The sequence below is a fragment of the Anomalospiza imberbis genome, chromosome 2 (genome assembly GCF_031753505.1).
Source record: "Anomalospiza imberbis isolate Cuckoo-Finch-1a 21T00152 chromosome 2, ASM3175350v1, whole genome shotgun sequence".
Taxonomy (NCBI): Eukaryota; Metazoa; Chordata; class Aves; order Passeriformes; family Viduidae; genus Anomalospiza; species Anomalospiza imberbis.
In genome coordinates, this window is record NC_089682.1 from 84,831,452 (window position 1) to 84,856,166 (window position 24,715).

Here is a 24,715-nt window from a genome sequence, read left to right on the forward strand (position 1 = left end):
CTCAGCAAGACCAGAACTTATTCTATAGAGCTGGGTATGACTTCTTTTTTTTTTAGGCAAGTACTTTACACAAGGGCAAATTCTACTTTAAAGCACTACTTACAGATTGCCAAGCGAGAGACTCCATAATTCGATGTTCACAGTGTTCTAGATGCTTTATCATTTCCCGTGTTAGGCTGGGTTCTGCTCTAATAAAGCTTTCAATCACCTTGTAGAAGTCAAAAGCTTTTAAATCAAATACATTGAGAATCCATGGGAAAGACAAGTCTGTTTCAGCACTGGTGCTGTCACTTTGTGAAGCATTTCCTGAAGGGAAAACAGACTAAAATTATCACATATTCTATATTCTTCCACTTTTGATGTTTTTTCCTTTTTGTATTTATTGAATCATTGCTAGCTCAGACATTTCAGTGAGTTGTTTTTTGTGTTTTGGGCGGTTTTTTTTGCTATTTATATTAGAACAGATAGGAATAACTACCAATAAGTAACAATGTAATTAAGGACTTAAGATTTAACTTACTGCCATATGTAGCCATGACAACCTCAACAGCACATGCCAGGAGAGATGTGTGGAAGATGTTATCATTCAGAAGTTTGCTGAAGAGAAAGGAAGTTATTAGTACTTGACCCAAGACTTCAAATAGCAGACTTCAATAACAAGTTAGGGGCAAGTACCTGAAATTCTGCACTGAGAGGCGCTCTTCCTCCTGAAATAAATAAATCAGACCAAACTTGTGAATATTCTTAGTAATTCTAGAGGTACTGCCAGTACTGAGATAGCAGCACTAAACTTACCGACTTCAGCATGGACTCCATTACTCTGTAATAGAGACGCACTCCAAGCTTATACCTCTGTTAGAATGAGAAATTCAGGAACATTACAAGAAGTTTTGACACAATACAACAGGCAGACTCTTGTGTTTTAACAATCCAGAACATTCTAGTTTTTGACAGAGCCGCTATAAACAAGTTACTGATCCCAGTTCCAATGGCCAGTAACACTGGAGAGGCCTCAAGGGCTACTATGTGTGTGACTGCCCAAATCACATGAAGATTTAACCAAGAGTAACAACATGAACTGTGTTCACACTGATTCACAGCTAACAGGATAAAAAAGCAGGGCTGAAAAACAGGAAGGAGACTGTCGAGTACAAACTTGGTTGGGTTTATTTTCCAAAATCCTTGTTGAAAGCACAGCTGCTCTCCTGACTTTATAAGGAAGTGAGTCACCTTTGGCAGTTTTAGGACAAGTTAGCCTAATGAATGCAAATATATGTTTCAATTAATGTACTTTGACCAAAAAATTTTTCCATTCTTCAGTAAAGTACTTCCAACATACTTCCACCCAATTCCTATTGATCCTCACATATTAAGAGAATGCTTATATGCTATCTTTACAGTGCTTCCTCAATTTGAAAAGCACACTGCTACTTTTTACCTTTGCTGATCTACACTGAATGAGGACAGTCAGTAAGTCAGGTCTCACACCAGCTAGTGCTAACTAACAGAGCTCAAGTGAGTGATATTCAACCCAAATACTTACCTGTGAGCCAATTTCAGCCCATCCCTGTCCAACTGCTTCAGCAAATTTCTTTTTGAAGATGTGGTCAAAACTTTCAACCCTTTTCAGGATACTATCCTTAGGGTTCACTGTGCAATTCTAAAAATGTACAGGAAACAAATTAGGGGAAGAAAAGACAAAGGAAAGACATTTTACTTCAAAAACATTTCAATCATTTAAATGATTAAAAGTCCTGCTTCCCTTTGTAACACCTTTCAATAAGGTCATCAGCATAAATAAAAAATTGAGTATTTAGAAGAGTGCTGTACATCTTTTTCTCTTTTTTGTTTCCCTTCTATATCCCCTTGCTTTTCCATTTAATACACACATAAAAGAATTTTAATATGTTGCTCAGTAACTGAAGTATTTTTGCACTTCAAAGGTTCCAGTACACAACAGTTAGAGAGAAGTGTTTTTTAAAATGACTGATTACATTTAAACCAACCCAATAAAAATGTACTTTTTCAAAAACATGTGCATGAGATCTACAGGTGTATACTTTGCTTGAGTGATAATTCCAAGAATCCTACACAAATCTTTGTAGTCACTTACATTGAAATACTTGATGAGAGTATCTGATGGTTTATCAGTCGCTGAGTTTAAAATCATAATCAACTGCTGAATGTTGTTCATTGCTGCTCTGGAAAAACACAATAAAATGCACAATAAGCATTAAGGTTGGCTTGACAGTTTCCAGAAAATGAACAGCAAATTGACACACCAAAAAATTATGCTTCCAGTTCTCACTCCAGTTATCAAACAAACTGTTCAGGAAAATCTACTGCAATGTGGTAGCAAGTATGATTTCTAACAATGCAATTTATGCAATTACTTACACATGGATTGTGATAATTTTAATAACCAAAAGAATGGCTTAACACCTAAGAAACAGTTTGATTCTTCTGTGGTATTGCTACTTCCTGAATTTTTCATCGCTGTTTTTGGTTTTAAGCAGAATTTTGTGTGTATTTTGTGTGTAGAATTTAATGTAGTTTAGTTTGTAGTTAAGGAAAAAAAAAAATCCAGGAGTTATGGAAATGATTCCCTGTAAGGACCTTGGCAGCTTCTTTTGGACCTGACAGAACCAATCAGCTGGCTAGCTTTGAATATTGACACTCCATTAAACCACTTAAGAGAGCTGAATACGCCTGTGTGAGATCGCATTTAAAGACGAACAAGCCCCAGGAAAAGCTCTCTTGCTTCTGGCCTTTGAAGAGGTGACCGGACTCCCAGCTGGGCCAGGCCCCGCTCCGGTGCCAGACCCCAGCCAGGCGCTGCTCTGCTGCCACCGACTTCCAACCACGGCCGGAGGGCCAGGCTGGCTCTGCTCGGCTTCGAGTGGAGCCGAACCAGGCCCCGCTCCAGTCGTGAGCTGCTGAGCCATCCTGCTGGCACTGCAGAAAAGAGAACAGAGGCGCCCAGCAGCCCCGCAGCCGGAATCGACCGTGGCAGGGGCCAGAAAACAGCCCTGCAGCCAGAGCAGCCACCACCTGGCAGAGAGCACATCACCATCCACAGGACCAGGTGAGATTATAACTCTCTTAGTGCACAGATGAAATTTGCAGGCATCAATCCTCTCTCAAGTGACAGAAAAAGGAAAGGGTGAAGACACGTAGAGAAAACAACATGGAGACACCAAGGTCAGTGAAGAAGGAGTCAAATCCCAGATGGGAGGAGAATGAGGAGATGCCTTAGTCTTGGGCTGAAATTTTCTTGTAAGGCTATGGTGAAGATATAATTGATACATCAGACTTTTCTTTTCCCTGTAACTCATGGAATGCACTGGGGGGATGTAGCATTCTAACCACAGCCATGAGCACCCATGTTGAAGCAAGCAAATGTTGAAGTAGCTGTTCTCCAATGGGAAGCTTGAAATGAGAGAGATTAAAATGATGAGAAACCTTGCCCCATGACAGAAGAAAAAAACCTCTGTTCCCAGAGATAAAAGAACTTTTTGTTTCTATACTAGAACAGCTCATCCTTAAAATTGTATCCCAACAAGTAGAAATGCCCCATGGTGATAGTTGTGGGAAGACTACCAAACCATGGGAGGGACTTCACCATTGCAGATTTTCCAGGCGGTTGCTATTTGTGAAAATTAAAACCACAAGAGAACTGTTTCTTGTGGAAAAGGCTCCATGGCATGGCAAGAGACACTCCTCCCCCTAAGTGAACTGAAAAAAAAGACTATTTTAGAGGCGGTAAATTGACTTAAAGTTCCAAGAGTTGGGGGAAGAAGAAGTGTTCTGAAGGTTTATGAAGACTTATTCTGATTTCTTTTTTTTTTTTAGTTAATAAAGTTTTCCATATAACCTTTACAGTTTTAAGCCTGCTTTGCTCTCCTCCTAATCCTTATCTCACAGCAGAAAATGAGTAAATAATTCTAGTGGGTGCACTGGCATTTGGCTGGCCCACTAGTTTGTCTGTTTCAAATTTCTGTATCATTTAACCTCAATTTGGCTCATATCACCAGTCACATAAGTGCAAACCCAAAAAAAATGTGTTCAATCATTGCAACATAATGCATTTTTCTTTAATCTACTTTTTACAAAGTATTGGTAAAAATCACTTCTGCCACAACTCTCCTAGTGATAAGGAAAAGCATAAGAACACTGGAAAAACATAAAATGAAAACATACAACCCATTCTCATTATGCTCATAACTAGTACTTACATCCTTTTTATATACTAGTTTCTACAAAAATGACCAGATGCAAATCCACTGATAAAAATTAGATTCTCTCCAGTTTCAGGAGGCTTTAAAGCAGATGCTATGAGCCTAGGTTCAGAAACACAACACTATAAGGTAATTCAAAGCAATATGCATGGCTCTTTCAGCATATACTATACAGGGAGAGATAAGGATACACTTTCCACTCGAAGCTGGTGATCAAACCTCTGCTGCCATCTACTGATAGTTCTGTGGCTTCATGAAAAACAGTTACTACAGCCCAAAATCAGTGCTGGTGAATAGGCCTTCATGTGAATTGCCTTAAATAGCATTGGTTTTGGAAAAATCAGAGAAAAGCCCAAGTGTGGATGGAGAGCATCTAAACATCACTAGACTTTCTCTCAGGATCAAAGTTGGTTTAGCACATTCTGAATTTTTAGCAATGCAGAAACTTCATACTCCTGGACTTTCCTAATGTCAAGAACATTAAGGAAGCATCTTTGCCACAGTTAGAGGGCTTTATATCTACTATAAATAAAAAGTATCAGTGATCAGAACTATAGTATAGTTTATGTGAAAAAAACAACAAAACCAAGGCCACAGCTCTTTAAAAATTAAAAAAAGACTACTCTAAAGATTAATATTTTTAGCTATGATATTGAAATAAATAACACATTCAAAAGAAAAACTCATACCGAACAGGAGTCTGTGGAAGTATAATATTGATTTCCTCATCTGGATTGTTTTTCAGTGGTGTCCTCTCCAGCTGTGAGCTACAGAAATGGAAAACAAACTTATGAAAGACTAATACAATTCAAAAGACAATGTTTTCTATAAAGACTTATTAATCTGAAAAGAAAAATGTATAACAGATTTTTAGAAGATCTAGATGTCCAGTTACTCCAGTTGTTTAAATTCCCAAGTAGATCTGCTTTGAGCAGAATGTTGGACTAGACAAGCTCTAAAGTTTCCTTCCAAACTGTTTTCTTTTCTAGAATTCTATTTACAAACAGCTTAACTTATATATAGAGATGGTATTAGTTGCATTTTAATCCCATTCTAAATGAGTGTATTTTCATAGCATAGATAAATTCAGACTCAAGTGGCGAGCTCACATTAAATTATAGAGATGTTCAACTGTCAGAAATTGCTAGCATGTAAGTGTAGGACTGAAAAAAAGAAAAAAATTAATCATAGAATGGTTCGGGTTGGAAGGGACCTTTGAAGGCCATCTAGTCCCATTCACCTTCAATGACCAGAAACATCTTCAACTAAATGGAGGTCCTCAGAGCCCTGTCCAGCCTAACCTTGAACGTTCCCAGGATGGGGTAGCCACCGTCCAAACCATTCAGTGCCAGCTGGCTCAAACCCATAACACCACCTCTGGCAAGCTAACATGACATGCCTCCTCCTGATGATTCCTCAGCTTTCCCTGGACGAAAAGGCTCTTGCACAGAGGAAGAGTTAGAGCAGAGCTTCCAAATCGTTTTAGGCAGTCACAGTCATATGCTCCCTAATTATTTAAGTGATGATGTAAAGCAAGTCTGGTGATGCCAGAAATACCTTAGCTGAGCTACAAAGCTAGCAGGTCAACAGGATAGAGAGATCTCCATTTATAACACAAGGGGGCAGAGAGCAACACAAGTTCACATTCTCTAGTATGGAATGAAAGCAGAAAATGTAAATATTACCATGCTCTGACATCAGGCTGCAGAGTCTCGTCGTGATTCAGAAATAGTCTCGCATCTATATCTTTGTTCTTGACATAGAGCTCGTCATACTGTTTCAAGATAACTTCAACCTCAAAAAGACATTGAAAAAACGCCAATTTATTTTACTGGAGCAAGTTTGACAATCTACTGAATACTGAAGTTATTCCTACTTCATGACTGCAATGCTGAAATGCTAAAAGAATAACCTTGGAGCTCACAAAGTTATTTATTATACAACAGCAGAAACATACCCAGAGGAAATTACTGTTTATAAGAGAAAACAATCCAAGATCAAAAGAATTTTTTTGATGAAATGTAGGTCTTGACACTGTAAAAGTAGCTAGATTAGGAAACAGACCTGCAAACCAAACTAACATTCCCACATTTTTAAATCTTTCCTTCCAGAAAAAGGCATGTCTCAAAGAGCAGGAAATTTAAAATGCTTGTTCTTATAACAGCTGTTGGGCAATTGGCTCAGTCCCTGTCTTTGCTGGTTTGGACGACAAGGCCTAAACTCAAACCATCTTTTCCTCAGTAGAAGTCTCCTCATTTTATATTAATATATTTGCACTGGAGTAGCTCTTAAGAGACATGCCTATTGCTACAAAAATAGATTTGTTATTTCATAGCCACACGGTAGGTTTTTTACTAACTGTTAAAAGTTTCTTAATTGACTAAATCCCAGATTGATATGAATTCACTTTGCATAGAGAAGTTTATTGGATTTTTCTGAATATTTTTTAATTACTTCTATTTTTACTTTCAGTGACTAACATTAACTGCAAGTCTGCAGTTTTTTATCTGGCCCTCCAAATCTGCTGTTGTGCTCATGCAGAAGAATGCAGCCACCTCAATATCTGCTCCCTGAGCCCTTAAACTTATAAATGATGCTGTGCTCTGGCAAATTCCTGCTAGAAAAACAGACAACAATGCATATGAACCCAAATTAGTCCCCTCTCAGTCTCAAGAGAGAGAAAGCTGCAAATGCCTCCTATACAGCTTTGCTCCTTACCCTCTTCTTTACCTCTGCCAAATGGATTTGCTCCAAATTGATCTCACAATTAAAACTTTGAGACTAGGTCTATTAAACTAAAGATTATATTTCAATTCTCATTATCACTATTCTTTTTATTTAAAAACTTAATTACATTTTCATTTTTGTTATCTTCTTAATGACTTATCCATTCTTTTCATCTAAAGTATTTCAGTATTTCATAAATTTCTAAAAAAACCAGCAGCGCTTAGACAAGATGGCTGTACTGGGCTAACTTGGAAGAAACCTTCAGTCAAAAATAAGAGTTCTGTATCAATCTATTCAGCAGCGCATAAAGCCTGACCAGCAAAAATGTGGGAAAGACAAAATACCAACATTAAGCCTCAAAAGCTTTTCTTGCTTTGGAAGGAACATTAATATTTTTCAAAAGCTTGGTGGTTTTTTATGAAAGTCAATTTAAATGTACCACATTACTAGCTATTGTACTGATGATCTCATCCATGATTATTGGTTAGCTGATTACATGTATGAACCAACTACCTCTGAAATACAGCTCTGGCATTCAAGGTTAAGGAGCAAAGATCATGTGACTCAATTTTTCTTCAAATGCACCCTTTTGCAAAAGTTTCACCAGCAAGTCTTATGCTAATAATTTTGATATTGTGCTGAAGTTGAACAGCCTTGGATGAAAACCCTCTGATTTGAGAATAAGAGATATAATGACCTTTGCCTGGAAGTTCATATAGGGTTTCCCAACTATACATACACACATAAATTAAAAAGTCTAAACAGGCTACTGATACCACGAAATTAATTTAGGAAGAGATTAAGATCTTCAGTGAATCCTGTACTTTGTTCCCGAGCCAACTCACTATGACACTGAACAGAAGATACATTTGATTGAGCCCTGCAGACTCATTGCTCTGATCAGCTTCAGAGATGCTTACTTTCAGGTTACCACATCTATTGGTGACACACAGCTAAACTTACACTTTTAATAATGATGAATGTAAACACACTGCAAGAAGTCACCTATTGAAATGCACTCTGGATGCAATTGCATAGAACTAGAGTCTGCTGCATCCAGGCAACAGCTCAGCAAGATGAAAGTAATTCTGCACAGACACAGCAATCCAAACTCTGCCAAGTTGCGAAACTGAGACTAATCTTCTGGATATCTTTCCAACAACACTACAATAACATGTCTCATTTATATTTAAATTAAGGTGTGTAATTTAAGACTTTAAGCATTTATAGAGTGACTTCAGAGAACTAATACTGTAATAGTTGTATTTTAGATGAATGGCCTTACCAAGGTTATGGATACGCAACTCTTACGCTTGGAGCAAAACCTTTTTGCTTTGCGCAAAGCCTGGCTTAGCCTCAGGTGATTAATTTATTAAATTCAAAAGTATAAGTTAAATATACTTTATGAATTCTGGAATCCCTGCTAGCCCACATTCCTAAAAAACATTTCATTTTGCTACAAGGTTTTAGAAGAACCTATTAGAACTCCACCAACGGGTAAAGGGCATCTTAAGCAGCTTGTCATGAAGTAAAACACAGCTGTTGAACTATCTGTATTGCGTTTGCACGGGAAGGTTTTGGTAGCTCGCGGGGGCTACAGGGGCGGCTTCAGTGAAAAGCTGCTAGAAGCTTTGCCCATGTCCAGCAGAGCCAATCCTGATGGCTCCAGGAGAGACCCTTTCTACCAAGTCAAGGCTGGGCCAATCTGGAATTATAGTAGTGCCTCTGTGATAACATTTATGAAAGGAAAGAAGTTATTACTCAGCAAGAACTGCTGTCTGAGAAAAGAGCTGTGAAAGTATGTGAAAGAAGCAACTCTGCAGACACCAAGGTCAGTGGAGAAGGAGAGGGTCAGGAGGTGCTCCAGGTGCCAGAGCTGGGATTTCCCTGCAGCCCCTGCTGCAGACCATGGTGATGCAGGAAGTGCCCCTGCAGCCCAGGGAGGTCCGTGGGATTCAGAGATCCACCCACAGAGATCCTGTGGAGGAGGTGGGTGCCTGAGAGGAGGCTGTGACCCCATGGGAGGCCCATGCTGGAGCAGGGTCCTGGTAGGGACTTGCAGACCCATGGAGAGGGAGCCCACCCTGGAAGAAGTTTCCTGGTAGGACTTGTGACCCTTGGGGGGACCCACACTGGAGTAGTATTGTGCAGAACTGTTGCCTGTGGAATGGACTCATGTTGAAGAAATTCATGGAGGATGTTCTCCTGTAGGAAGGACCCCCCACTGGAGCAGGGGAAGGACTCCACTCCCTATGCAGTGGCAGGAGCATGTGATAAACTGACTCTCCATCTCCTGGCACTGCTGACAGGGAGCAGGTTGAGCCTTGGAAGGAGGCAGGGGTGGGGGGAAGGTTTTTTAACATTTATTTTACTTATTATCCTGCTCTAATTTTGTGGGCAGTAAATTCAACTAACATCCATAAGCTGAGTCTGTTTTGCCAGTGGTGGTATTTGGTGAGCAATCTAAACTCGTGAACCTTTTGTTATATTTTCTCTCCCAATTCTGCTACAGAGAGGAGTTAAAAGAGTGGCTTTGGTGGGTTCCTGGCACCCAGCCAGGGTCTGCCCACCACAATGTCTTAAATTCCTCCACTTACCTCTGGTAGTCCATTTGAAGCTAAAATACCAGCAGAATTCAGGAAAGGAATGAAGCTTGTGAAATACACATTTTTGACCTAAAAAAAAGGAAAAAATGTAACATTAGCAAGGTAGAGAGTCAGCCATGCATGCACTGCTTTTGCATCTTTAAATCAAGAAACTAAGACAGTTCTGTAATGCACTGTGTTTTGTTTTCAATAAAGCAAGAACAAAACTTGCTATACATCCAAAACACAGTGATATGTAAGCATACAAATACAATCCTTTGCTGGAATGCTAAGTGATTAAAGTAAAAAAGAACGGCACTCTTTCCAGCCCTCTCACATTTCTGCTTCCATCATCCACTTAGATATTCAAAAATCAGTCCTTTTTACACAGAAATAGATTTAACAGCAGAGGGAAAGGTGAATAGGGTCTTTAAGATCTCTCACAGAAGCAATGTGCTTTTTGCATACATTTTCTCACCATGGGATGCAGCTGTGAAACTCCATCAGAGCAGCCCTGCATTCATATGCTACATGCTGTGATCAGCCTGTAACTTTATATTGTATTCTTCACAAAACAGTTACACTAGCAAAATTATCACCCATACCAAAGGGCTTGTTTTGAGTGGTTTTTATTTGTTTTTCAAACTAGTGACTAGAGAAACTAGGTAAAATGATAAAATACCTTCACTACTGAAGGTAATTACATGACAATAGTTAAGCTGGCACAAATAGACATTTTTTAAAAAGACCATTTAAATAAATACATATTCCAGAAGGAGTCTAGCAGCAAGATCTATCAGACTTTGAAGTGCAGGCATTACCTCATCTAAATTACAATCATGCTCTTTACAAAGGATTTCGATAATTTTTGTGTCAGTATCAAGCTGCTTTGCAGTACGTGAACTCCTGTTCTGACCTCTTCGAGGAGTGCGAGCTGAACCATTTACAGTCACTGCAGACACAGAAGATTCTGGAAAGATATTCAGAACCATCACAAGGTTAGAGCCACCTTAAGAAAGAAGAAATTTAACTTATTAAACCTACAAGATTCTACTTCCCATATACTTTGTCAGGTCTTCCCCTTACATATATTTTCTTTTTCATCCATTCAGCTAGGTATGAAACTCTCATTACAGAAAGTCTATACAAAAAGAAAATTAATTTTAAAATTCCTGTATCAATATTTGGACATTTTGGTTTTAAGAAGCTACTCTACACAGAATGTAACACCAGTCTCTGCAAGTAGCTTTAACTGAGAATCTGTTTTGCAAAGCTAGGAAACACTTATCTTTTCACAGATGAATAATTTTTTTTTTCTATTTTTAAAGAAGTATAAAACAAGAAGCTGAAGGACAAAAAAATTAATACAGGACTTAAGTGATGGTGGGAACCTGGAATATGGTCCTGGAGGGAATTCCTCCTTTCCTCAAATACCCCCAGACATACAAGCAGAAACAAACAAACCTTCCTAGAAGAAAATATAAAAAAACCTTAATACTGTGAGATAAAAATATTTCATTTTGTTAAACGCAAAACAGATGGCTTAAATATGTGAATTATATTAGTAACGTACATTAATATGATTAATATTGTTGGTTTAAACCTGACACTCTAATCAGCATGCTGTTCTCACCTGTAACTTCATTTGCATTTGACAACTGTTCTGAGAAACTGAAAAACTACACTGCAGAGGTGGTTGCATCATAATCCCCTCAGTCTTAGATCATAAAGCTTGACATCATTTATCACAACACGAAGCCTCTTCATCACGAGGGTTTGAACAATACATTGTCTTATTTTCTCAAAGAATGCAGAGCTGTTTGACACTTCACATTAGAAACTCAGTGTTTTGCACTTAGGACAGTGACACTCATATCTGCAAATTATTCTCAAGTGGCAGAATTTTTTTCAAGATATGATGCACAGAACCAAACTGTTTCTAAAAATGAGCTGCACGGTTTCACTACGAAAAAATAAATCAGTGTGAACACAGAATTCAAAACCAGGTTGTTTCAATTCAGTGGTTTTTGAAAAGGAGCTGCTTTATAACATCTGAAATAATCAGCAGCAAATAAGTCTGTCCTACGAGGAATGACAAATTTAAATTCAAAATAGTACTGGAGGAAAGCAGGGATCTGCTTGTCCTAAGTCCATCCTTTATTCACATTAGAATAAGACCAAGGTTATTTTTTCTTACCTGCAACAAATAATCACTAGGTCAGATAAATATCTCCAAAACACGGAATTTAAAGAATATAGTAGTGAATACCTTATCTATTGTACGACATTGCAACCTAGGTGGATGTTTAGTTGACAAAGAAAGAAATAAAGCAAATAGATTTAGGCTAAATATACTAGGGTTGCATCTTAACCCACCAGAGGATAAACTAATTACTAAAAAACTGAGTCACATCCTGTGGCTCCAAATATTTCAGTATATTAATCCCATAGCTTGCTGAAGAAAACAGTTAAGTTAAATAGAATTCTATCTTTTAATTTTTTTATAAATATTTACTTTCTCTAACTTTTTAGTGATGTTTTCCAGGTTTTAGATATAAAAAAACTTAATGGGTAAAAGCTTACTGCTGAATAGAAGTTTTTATAGAGAACACGCACTATATTTTTACTTAAAATAGTGACACTTGCAATAGCAAACAGGATGTAATAAAAGCAAAGCTGTCTACATTTTACCTCTACTCTTTTATTTTGAGCTGCTATCCAGTGTATATTTGTTTTAAATATCTGTACAGTCCAGTATCTTGTACATTTCTGATGCTGTCACACTGTTAAACATCAATGAAGTAAGAGTCATACCACCACTTTCCCTTTTGTAACTCAAGACAAACCTAAATAATAGTTCTCAGTTATAATCTATCCAGAACCTGAATTCTTTTACCAAATCAGACTTGCTGTTTTAACAAGTCCCTAAACAACTAGTATGGGGAGTGGACATAGCAAAAATTATATTAAATATACTGCCACATTCAGGTAATTGAATTCAAGTTCACTATCATGTAAATTTAACCAAAACAGAAAAAAATGCATTTCAATAAGCTTAAGAAGTTTAATTATGTTAATTATGAATGTTAGCTTGGCTAATAGAAATATAAATTTACTTTCTACTTCAATGAAAAACCCAAAAAATCTTACTGTATGGTTCCTTGAGCATAGCAGGAGGTGACAGTTTGATAAAATAATCTAAGACACACAGCAACAACTGGAAAGAAATCACCAGGTCATCTTCCACTTGCAACACTTTACCTGCAAATATTTAAAAGGGTAAAGAAAACCTTTTTGAGAATGGTTGACTTAATTCTAGAAGTCATTTTGCAAAACAAAGATTTGGAAGTTCATATAGTAGAACACTACCTCTAGGATTCAGGAAGCATCATACAGGATGCCAGTGCTCTTTAAAAGCTATTCATTTTATAACTCATGGCGCTTCCGTTTGCGGTTTTAGAGAGAACATACACACAAAAATACTGTGGACAAAATCCTGCCCCCAGTGCTCAGCCCTGATTTTTATTTTTACTGTAAAAGAATAACCTCTTATTTCTGTGTAATTCTTCCCTGCTTTCTTTTCTGTGGTCTCATGCAAGCTTTTTTGAAAGCTGCTAAATATTCAGAAAGCAGGAGCCGCTAGTATACAGTGAAGAGAAATTTAAAACATGATATCACACTGTAGGCTCAGCCTGTCAAATTTTTATGAAATTACTTAAAAGTCACACAAGTAATAGCATGAAGAGCACTTTTAGAGCTGCATTATTCCAGTTTCTCCCAAATTATGACTTATATGCCAGAGAAGATCTACAGGGCCGTCCCAAGATAGTGTGCATTGCCACGAAAAATTCAGGAAGTCGATAGTGATTTTGAACAGCTACAGATCTACCTGTGCTCTACTTACACGTGCAATTTTCATATTTATTTTCTATCAGAAGTAGCAAGAATCACTCAGGCTCTTCTGAAGCTCCAACTGTTTTCTAGTAAATTTCAGCTTTCTTTGTTCTCAAGAAAAGGCAGGCTAAAAAAAACTTTTGTGGGTTTTGCTTTATGCTTACACTTGGAGAGTTCTAGTGACAAAGCTCCAAAAAACTGAGCTGATCTAAGTCTGATTTTGAAAGCAGAGATGCATACACTTCACTGATAAAACACACCTGCAGTAAGCAGCACTTGAGATACACGATTCATTCCTTTTAGTAGGAGTACAATGGGACAGGAACTCCATGGACTATAAACATTTCATCACTCAGCATTAATTGTAACTTACAACTTTTCAAGAAAGATTTGTAGCATTCAAAGGACATGCTTTCAGAGACTTACTATAATACCTTATAATTAAATTTATTGAATATGATTTATAATATATATATAAGCTTATTTTTAAAAATATGCCAGTTTTTAAAAGTAATTATCCATTATTAAAATGCTGGCAGACTACAAAGCACCTCAGAATAGACTTAAATACAGAACAGCAACCTTTAAAGAAAAAAAAAATCATAGAAATTTTAGAAAGCTTAACTATATGTTTATATACAGAAAGTGTATCAGTGAGAAGAACAGCCAAACTGTGTATAAAGAAATATTATTGAGCAATTACAAAAGCCAGGCAATCAAAACATTCTGGGTCTGTACAATACTTATTTGTAATAAGTATACAAGTCTCATGTTGGACATGTAAACAAAAATATTCATCAAAATTACTGTGCTTTAACCAAAACTCACCTTTTGCCAGCAAAAAAGTAATCCAGTAATTTTTTAGGACTAATACAGAACTGAGTTCAGCAGAAATCCTGCAGGGAAATAAAAACACTTTGCATTGATAGCTCTGTAATAATTTAAACTACAATGTTTGAAAACATGCCTCTGTCTATGGAACTTTTTAACAACATGCAACATTTCCCATGCAGTTAAGTTTACTATAAATCTCATTCCATTCCCTCTGTAATTATGACTACATATTTGAAAAACTTAAGTCCCTGTAAAGCCATTCAAGAATCAGGAAATATCTGCATCATCCTCGGGAAAGAAACTGAATGTAGACAATTCAACTGCTCTGAGCTGTCTTCTCTTGTGTCTTTGACAATGCCCTACTCTCCAGCCACAGCACCAACTCAAGCTCACTGGGGAGTTGTTACGGCATCTTTTAGTACAGTCATTTGTTGCTGTGATTAGGACGCTCACTCTCCATCCCAACGTTCATTTCCACCATGCCAAGACATACGCCATTGGGTGGCAATGTGTCATGGATGAGGGATAGATATAAAAAAAATATATCTGTAAGTACAATATGATACATATCTACTTATATATACATACACATATATACACACTTTTTATAAGAATACACTTATATAATATGCATAACATGTATAGATCACATATAGAGAGATATATATGTGACATATACATAATTTCTGCATCTCCCATAATCTCATTGAAATTCAAAATCCACACTAAATCTAAATACACAGCATTCTACAACTTAGGCCAGTTCTGGAGTGTTAAAAGATAACACGCCATCGTGTTTTACATCATATCTTGACAAACAATTTAGGAAAATCAAACTTACTCACTACTAGGTTGTTCCAGATAAATAAGGCCACAAGTCCTAGAAAATCAAAATAAATTCTTATTTTTGAATATGCTTTTGCAAGCAAACTATGCAATATCTCTGACTTCAACACAGTTATAAAAGATACCAGTTCACAAAACATTTTTCTAACTTAAAAAAAAAAAAAAAAACAGTTGACTCAACAGTTAACAACAGATCAACTACAGCCCTGCCAAGCCTAAAATATTGTTGCTGTTTGCATATTTACATCAAAGCTTAGACAGCAAAACAACTTTAGCTTGGTATAGTAAAATTGCTTTCTTCCAGAAAGACAAGATTTGTACATACATTGTTACTCAGTGTTTTGTACGACACAGCCAAGTGTGCTACAGCTGTGCAAAACACACTATAAAAGGGCATTTAAAAATATTTAGTATTTCTTCAGTGTCACTGCAAGCCTTGTGGCATAAAGTCACTTTCCAATTACTCTAGGTACATACCATTTCAAGAAAAAAATTCCATTTAGTCAAAAACAAACTAGGACATATATGCCTTCATTCTATAAACTATCCAAGGGTGATCTCCTACCTATTTCAATGGTTATTTAAGAGATATTTGAGAGTCTTCTGTGATTCAGAAGGCAAAATGTTAAGTAAAAAAAAAATATTTAGATAGTAAACCAATCCTCTCTATATCTGTAAAAAGCCTAAAGTGAGTAGCTATCACTTGTCATGCTACTCTTACTACTGTTTGTACTGCAGCAAGGTGGTTGTTTAACACAACATTGTTATACTCACGGAGTAAAAAGTAAGAGGTGTTTATTTAATGCATGTAAACAGCTCAATTTCACTGTTCTGCAAATATTAGCCCACACAGCGTAAATGGGCTCCTATAACATACAATTTGAAAAATTCAAATACTTAAATGTTGACAGACAAAGAAATCAATATCAAAATGAAAAAGCACACACTACCTTTCAAACTTGTGGTATAGTGCAAATAATACATCGTATTTCTTTTTCAGCCTTGATACAGTGCTATCAACTTTAGTGCTTACAGTATCCATGTTAACATCCACCTCTTTTAGAAACTGAAAAAATGTGCATACACTGAAAAAAGGGGAAAAAAAGATGACACATTATCATAATTTGTGAAAACAGGTATTCTGAAATAGCTCTTTTAAAAGAGAAAATAAAAACACATCTCCATGAAAACCCAATTGTTACTTCACGAGACTCCAGCATGTTCTTACTACTATCACCACTGACTGAACCCTTGCCTTGGGAAATGTTACTTGTTTACCTTGAGCCCCACCTTCACATTTTCCAGAGAGGAGGAATACTGTTTAGAGGTATCTCACAATACAGGCTCTACTATAGAAGGAAAATTTTCTTGCCTAGCACAGATATTATCTCTGGAAGTCAGAATTTGCTAACTAGACACACCTTTGTTCTTGCTCTACTGGTAATACCACAAATATCCAACACACGTCTCAGCTCTCCTGCTCTACTTTAGAAATGCTTCCACTACTACAAGAACGCGAACCTTGGCTCCATCCATGCTAAAGAAAGACCTAGGAATGAAAACTGAGATGGATGCCTTGAATTATATAGAATTTCAAGTCTTTCAACACAGCATCTCCACCCTTTGAAAATATTATTACACAAGAGATCAAAGTTCTCCCTACCCATCCATGTAATATTATGGCCACCAAGGAAACCTTTTGTTACGTTCATAACTAAAATGAGCAGATTCCTAAAAATTAAAAAGAAGGAAGCTATCAAATATTTTCAATATTTCAACTGTATCAAATATATTTTGATCCCTTATCAGAATATAATATTCTGAGAGATTTTTTTGATCTTTGTTAGATTAAAGATACAAAACCAGTCAGAAGCTCATTTAAGAATGCTTACATGGAATAAAAGATCTTTCCAATATATCTGAAGGCTCTAGAGGATGACTAGTAGAAATCTCTGCCAGTTTGACCTTATAGCTGAGAAAAAGCCCAGGGCTAACAAGCAACTGAGTATTGCATCACAATCAGCAGAGTAACAGCTTACTGTTTGAAAACCTAAGGGAAAAAGTCTCTCACTTTTCAGCACAAGTTTGTCTGTGGAACTGGCTGGAACATGCTGGACGTTGCTGTGCAAATGCAACTGGCTTTCACGCGGTTCCAAGGCAGCCAACACTGAAGAGATTAAGTCAAAACATTGCACCTGACCCTGCTCTGGGAGATGATGCAAGGTAGAAGAGGGCACGGAGAAGTCCAACCATAACAGACTACTTCAAGGAAAAGGATATTCTGGCCCAAGCCTGAGGTTATTGCCAGGACTTAGCCTCCTGCCCTAGAGTATCGAGAGGCTCTGCTCCTGCACACGCTTTCCACACACGGCACAGCTCCTAGGGAGATGGCACTGGAATTCTTTCCTTAGATGAATGCAACACAAGGTTGCTGTTCCCACCTAAATTTACCTTAAAAGCAGATACTATAATCTTAACTTCTGTGTAAGAAATTTAAATAATATACAATATAACAGTAACACACCCTCAGCAAAAAGAGCATATGAAAGTACAAAGTTTAGCTTGGCATTCAAATGTTTGAGAAAGAGCAGCATGCTAGTAAACTGCTTGAAGAGTAACACTTCTTTTCCCCACTTCTTGATTTAGCCTAAGCCTAATGCTGGGAAAAAGGTTTTATGGAAAATCATCATAGAGGTAAAGACAGAAAGAAAGAAAGAAATATTTTAAGTGCAATTTGCACCAACCTAAACGGATGAACACTTTAGGGAGAGTAAGAATGAGATGAGTGATACAACAAAAGCCAACCACAGATTAAACAAACAAGTATCACTGTTCCCTCAACTAAAATATGACAGCAAGACTTCTAGTTTACCAATATATTCATAATTTCCTTAAGTAACTTTCATTGTAAAGTCAACGTCTGATATGCACAAAGATTCACTATGCTTTAAAAACATTCAATTTATAAAAATGTTGACAAGTTAATTGTTGAAATCTAAAGTCACACACTTAAACTGACTTACCTTATGTTTATACTTTTCAAAAGCTCAGTGAAAGTAAATGTCACTTCATCCAGATCAATTGCTACAATAAAGATACACACACCCCACGTTTCCTTTTTCTTTGTGTTACAAGCCTTTTTGAAAAAAGAGAAGAAATAGTTTTTATTAATAATAGAAATGGGTAATGCAAGGAAGGCAATAATTTGTCCAAACATGTTTAGAAATGGTTAAACAAAACATCCTTAAACAAACATTTGACTGTGACAGCCAATTATTTTACAGCAGAAAATGATTACAGGTTTTACAATACAGGTAAAAGACCAAACATTTGAACTCTTATTCCTACAATACAAGATCAATTTTACCATACAATTCAGCAAAGCTTCAAAATACAAGTTTTGGTTCCATGGAATGTTTATACAAAGTACAAGTCACGATTCTTTTTTTTTTCCTAAATTACCATATTTGATCATAACAAAACACTGAAAGTTAAGGAATAAGAAGCCTAGTCATAAAAAGCATAATTGAAATCTTTACAATGATAGGCAATAAACTCATAAATGAGTACAGCTGTGTCAACCACTAATCACTGTGGTTTGCCGAACCATAAACTCATCTCTGCTTAGTAAAATGTGATAGTAACAAGCACTTCCAGCCATTTTCCTACTATACATCTACATTTAAAGTCTGCCTTCTGCTATTTAGAAGATGCAGGTTATAACCAATCATCCTTCATCAAAAGAAGCCAACCCACAATGACAGACACAGCATCCACATGGAGTAGAACTCCTGATGATGGTTCACAAGCCACTCACTCGAAGCCAGACAGGCATCACTTAAGATTCCAATACCCTTCCACCAAAACAGCAACTCAGCGGATAATCCCTGAAGAACTTGTAGAATTATGGAAAAAAAGCCCTAAAGCAGGTATATCCCAAGTTTTGGAAACAAAGCTATCTTGAAGACATTAGGCATGGGTGCAAGCCAAAACTGCAGAAATAGCAAACTTGTAAATACTTTTTAGACATCCAGCATCCTTGTAAATAAAACTGCAACACCACCCAGGCCCACAGCAAAGGAGCAGGATCTGAATGCATTCTCCACAGCTCTAGGTCGGACATGACATCTGTTAGAGGACAGAGGTGAAATGGAGCACCGGGAGCAAGTGAAGGGAAACACCGCATTCCTGCCCTTCTACACTCCTTAGCTTTAGCCTACTCCCTGGCCTATGTTTTTATCCTTTCCCTGATCACTCCACCTAGCTGCCTCCTAGACAACACCAATGTGAGTTGCAGGGGCCTGTTCACTCTAGAAGATGTTCCCCAAACGCAGTAAGAGTAAGACTGCACCAGACCTAGCTCACTCCATCTTATGTGGTCTTCCAAACCTGCTCCGAAATCCTCTGCACTGTCAGCATCCACTCATGTCCTTGCTTATTCAGCAGTGTAACCATGACCAGTAATCCACTGTGCCCATAAATGATACAATTTCACTATTACTGCCAACATTTTGTTTTGTTTTGGTGATAGTTGTTCTGTGTCTTTCTTGGAAACAGTATTTATACATCAGGGAAGAGTGGCTGGGGGCTTTCTCCAAAGAAGAAAAACTTTGACTGGCTTGTGCAATTGTTAATAGTTATAGAACAGACTTCAATATAAAACTAACCAGCCACCCTCAACAATGTGACAACTGACAATTATTTAAGTCACTATTTGGTTCCTGCATTCCTATTTGAGTGTTTCTACAAATCATGACTCCTTGCACAAGAGACAATTATTTTGAAATAAGCTGTTAACAGACTGAGATGCATTTGTTGATACACAAAGGGATACAAAAAATTATGAAGGTTAATGCTAGCTAGTGAACTACCAAGAAGGAAGACTACTCACACTGAGCACACCCCTGCCCCTGGAGTCAGCTGACCTTGTTTATTAAATAAGTTCCTTTCACTCCATGCTCCTGCAAATTCAGGCCATGATGTTGTCCCGTAAACACAACATCTCATAGGACAGGAGGACTGAGTGCTACCAAGCGATGAAATTGTTCCTGGTTTGTTGCCTATCCAAACAAGCCTAGCTTTCCTGGGCAGTCTAGCTCAACTCTGGCAGGATGAATGCTAGAAGGCCACAGCAATGCTTTATTTGATAGGAGAGAGGTCTTGTTTTTCAAGAACGACCTTTAAACTCCTTGTCCAGTATGGTTGGAGGTAACAACTCATTTGTTTCTACCATTAAACAAGCAGTCTCAGAGGCAGCCTAGCAATCCTTGAGATTCAAACCATTACAAACAGCCAAACTCCAGTATCGGGACTACTCCCACACCCATTGTTGATGGTACATGATGCTTTGGACACCTTCTCCTCAACACAAGATGTTGGATGACTGCTGGCCTAACAAGAAAAATTACACACAACCCAAGATAAATAGATCATGGGTTGGGGTTTTTTCCCAATAGCAAAGAAAATGTCTGAGCATGCCTGTCTTATAACATAGTTGAGAGAGGAAGGAGATGAAAACATGAAAGAATACCAGACTGGGACTACCCCACCAGCTGCTGCTGGTTAAAACAACCAAAGACACAGGTGAACTGCAGTTTTCTCAGAAAAAAAGGTATCTGCCATAGCCATGCATGAAGATTCCAGTGTTTTTAACCCATAAATATTGTTGTGGTTTAACCCCAGCTAGCAACTAAGTACTACACAGCTGCTTGCTCACTTCTAGTCCCCGCAGTGGTGAGGAGTGTCAGAAACCAACCATCACTGCTTCAGAAAAGAACCATTTAATAGCTGGAACAAAATAAAATGCAGCAATAATAACAACAACAACACTAATAATAACTGCAACGGTAATAAAAGAGAGAGGCATAAAACCCGACAGAAACAAGTGATGCTCAATACATTTGCTCACCACACACTGAACAATGCCCAGCCCATCCCTGAGCAGCAATCAGCAACTCCCAGCACAACTCCAATACAATTTATATAGTGGGCATGAAGTTCTTTGGCCAGCTCAGGACACCTGTCCTGGTCATGCTCCCTCCAGATCTTTGTGTGCATACCCATTGGCAAAACATGGGAACCTGAAAAGTCCTTGATTTAGGGCAAGTACTACTTAGCAAGAACTGAACACCAGCATTGCTAAATCCAAAACACAGCACTATACCAGCTACTGGGAACAAAATCAGCTTTATTCCAGCTGAAACCACAACAAATATAAGCATCATAGGGCAGAGGAAGGGGAGAAAAGATAAGGAAATATCTTCCTGGTAAGTTACACTCATAAGAACTCTCCTCTTCACACCCCTTCCCTCCCCAAAGTTCTCTTCTTTCCTATACAAATGAGTTAAAGTTGACTGCTGAACAAAAAACACAGCAGAATCACTTCTTCCAACTATTTTGCTCTGTTTACAGCCAAAGCAGATGATTCATCTCACAGGGACTTGAATGCATGGGAATGAAATGAAGACAAATTCATAGCCTGAAATTAATTGCTGCATGTTTTCTTCTTCACCAGTCTGACTCAAGATCTTTGTTGATACAGCATCACTACAGAAAATGGGCAGGACAACAGCTCAACACCTGCCCTTGGCTGTGCTTCAGTTTCAGTAACATGACTTGCAGTGACCTTAATTCAAGTCATCATGAAGCAAAGCCTACCTACCAATCACTAGTCCTAAGATTATTTAACATCTAGTAGTCCACATAGATTTCCTTCTCTTTTTATCATCTTTTATTTAGGATTCCAAGGAAGCTATGCTATAACTTTTGGCAATGTAGGTCAGTTCTGCATAATCAATATCATTTTCTGTAGGAAAAGATCCTAAGGTCAGTTCTGCATAATCAATATTGTTTTCTGTAGGAAAAGATCCTCTTACAAAAATTTTCAAAATATTTCTCATTCTGGACTTACCACGACTTTTATTCTATCTGATTTTTACCAGATGACTAGTTTATTTAAATCTAGTGAAAACAACCTGGGAAGACTCATTAGCTTAAAATGCTCATCCAACGCTTAATTATTGCAAAATGGGATTCTTGCCTCTCTTCTTTACAAATGCAGCTGAAAGGTGTTAAAGGCACTAATAGGAATAAATTCCGTTCTCTGCCTCCAGAGGTTCTCCAGTGCCAAACAGTCCCAAGGAGGAGATGGTCACAGGAAGTCTCAGCTTTAGTATGCAGTTAGAGATGTTTACTCTTCTGCCAACACTGATAACAATTTTGATGACAGCCTACAAAAGTGACCCAGAAATAGAAACTTCAAATGGTGATGTGTAAAAAAAGGTCAAGGGAAATGTACATGAGAAATATGCAAACACAGATGGGTACTTGAATCAAATGGGATATAGGTTGTCTCACTGTAAATATCAAGCACTTGATTTTCAAAGAGGAAGATACAGAACTTGGCTTCCTAACGTACAATCTCAATTACTACATTCCAATCAATATAGAGAACTAGCTTGATGGCACAAGAACACATACATTTGTTAGAGATAGTCCAAAGGTGGTTACAGAGATGATCAGGGGGCTGGAGAGAGTTGGGGTTGTTCAGCCTGGAGAAGAAGAGACTTCAGGGAGATCTTACAGCATGTTCCAGTACCTCAAGGGAACTATAAGAGAGATGGAGAGGGACTTTTTACAAGTGCATGTAGTGATAGGACAAGGGGGAATGGCTTCAAAATGAATGAGAGCAGGTTTAGATCAGGATTAGGAAGAAAGTCTTAACTGTGAGAGTGATGACACAACAAGACAGGCTGACCAGAGAAGCTCTGGATGCCCCGTCCCTGGAAGGGTTCAAGGCCAAGTTGGATGGAGCACCGAGCAATCTGGTCTAGTGGAAGGTCCCTGCCCATAGCAGGGAGGTTGGAATGAGATGACCTCTAAAGGTTCCTTCCAACCCAAACCATTCTGACTTTACAGGTTTATGACTACAGTGGGTAGAAGATGACTGGAGAGTAGACTCAAGAAACTCTCACAATAGAAAACTGTTCAGAATAAAAATCTGCAGGAAAAATATCCCAGTGAAAAAAATATCTGTGACCATTATAAGCCCTGTCTACATATAAGAAGTTCTGTGTAAAGACAGATCCTCCATTTTTCAGCAATACCAGTTTTAAATTTTCTATTGAACATTGTCTGGGATGGAAGATTATTATCAGCTCACAACAGAGGAGATCAAATTCAAATATAATACTAGCTGAAAGTAATCAAGTCAATGGAAAGTACTGAACTAGTAAAAATAGTTCATCTGATATGCAAAGTTCCCATTACACTTTTACATGCAGCAAGACTGGAGAGGTCATCAATCTCTCCCCAGGATAGGTAAAAGATGAGTAAAAAAAGAAACTATACCAGTTGCCTGAGCTTTTAAAGTCCAAGGGCACATACAAGCAGTGCATCTGCTGCTAAGATACCGAATATCATCAGCAAGAGCCATGGAGATGATTTGTTTGTTTTGGGACTTTCAGTAGCTCTTCTTTTTTTAATAACAGAGGATCCTAAAATATCTGTAATTTTGCTCATCCATCCAAAGCTTCAATGGATTCAGGTTCAGTTCAGCTGCAGTTCTATAAATTAAAGACAAAGTCTAGACAGAAAATACTTTGTTAGCTCTCATGTTTCATGCTTTTGCCAAAAGCAAGAGGCCTCTCTGTCTTTTAACATGAGGATGAGGTGGCTTACCAATTAAAATACTCTCTTTTTAGTAAGAAACCACAACCAAAAGGAATTTATGCAATTTAAATGTGAAATTTTATGGACTGTGGACACTTGACCTGCTGAACATGAACTCTTTGGTCTATGCAGACCAACCTTCCATATTTAAGTAGTCTTTATTTCATTCCTCAAGTTAAGCTACAGTTTACCTTGTACATTTTCTTCACTAAGAAAGCAGTTCAACTCCTGCACAAATCAAGTGCTCTGCAGCATCTGCATACCAGTGTAAGTCACCAGTTGGGGAGAATTTCAGGATGAAAGAAAAGTAATTGGAGACAAGGAAAAATGCCTAGCATGTCTTCATATGCTAGAGAATTTCTGAAGGAAAAGGCAGCAATAATACATCTCTCATGGGGTACAGAATTGGTTGGTACAGAATTTTACACCACTGGCTTGAATTATAACAAAAACAAATTAGTACAGCACTTGGGCGAAAAATAAATGGGCAAATAAAGCTAAATTAGGAAAACCTAACTATGCAGACTGCAAGATCTTTCACCATGACAATTTTTTAATAGCAGGTTAGACAAATACTTGATAAAAATGGCTCAGGAATTCCTGACTCCAAGCAGCTGAGCTGCAGCAGGACATCAGTGAGCCACATTTCCCAAACAGTGCTATGAAAAGCCAACAAAAAATGGAGCTCCTACCCACGCACCACATATTACAGCCAACTAAGCCGATGAGCTCGAAGCATACCAGACCCCTATGCCTTAAGGTCCTTGGCAGACTCAAAATTCTATCCATTTCTTAAACCACTTCAATTTTTCTTTGGAGAAGTTTGGTTCCAATTTAGTCACCATATCATCTGTTCCTCACATGGGTTCTTTCCAATATATTCAGCAACAATTTGCTCAAGCTTTTCTTTCCTGCTTATAT

At 37.8% G+C, this 24,715-nt stretch overlaps 1 protein-coding gene across 2 annotated transcripts in view; it reads right to left on the reverse strand.

Annotated features, from left to right (window-relative positions):
* RB1 (RB transcriptional corepressor 1) overlaps window positions 1-24,715 on the reverse strand; it is a 72,794-nt gene that overhangs the window by 44,176 nt on the left and 3,903 nt on the right. For both annotated transcript variants that reach the window (XM_068182160.1, XM_068182161.1), the window contains exons 3-17: window positions 18,148-18,260; window positions 16,075-16,209; window positions 15,120-15,158; window positions 14,273-14,340; window positions 12,701-12,811; window positions 10,372-10,520; window positions 9,563-9,640; window positions 5,924-6,033; window positions 4,928-5,005; window positions 2,114-2,201; window positions 1,544-1,660; window positions 796-852; window positions 676-707; window positions 521-597; window positions 104-306 (exon numbers count right to left, since the gene is read on the reverse strand). In XM_068182160.1, the coding sequence (XP_068038261.1) occupies window positions 104-306; window positions 521-597; window positions 676-707; window positions 796-852; window positions 1,544-1,660; window positions 2,114-2,201; window positions 4,928-5,005; window positions 5,924-6,033; window positions 9,563-9,640; window positions 10,372-10,520; window positions 12,701-12,811; window positions 14,273-14,340; window positions 15,120-15,158; window positions 16,075-16,209; window positions 18,148-18,260 (1,455 nt within the window). The remainder of the gene's footprint in view (window positions 1-103; window positions 307-520; window positions 598-675; window positions 708-795; window positions 853-1,543; window positions 1,661-2,113; window positions 2,202-4,927; window positions 5,006-5,923; window positions 6,034-9,562; window positions 9,641-10,371; window positions 10,521-12,700; window positions 12,812-14,272; window positions 14,341-15,119; window positions 15,159-16,074; window positions 16,210-18,147; window positions 18,261-24,715) is intronic.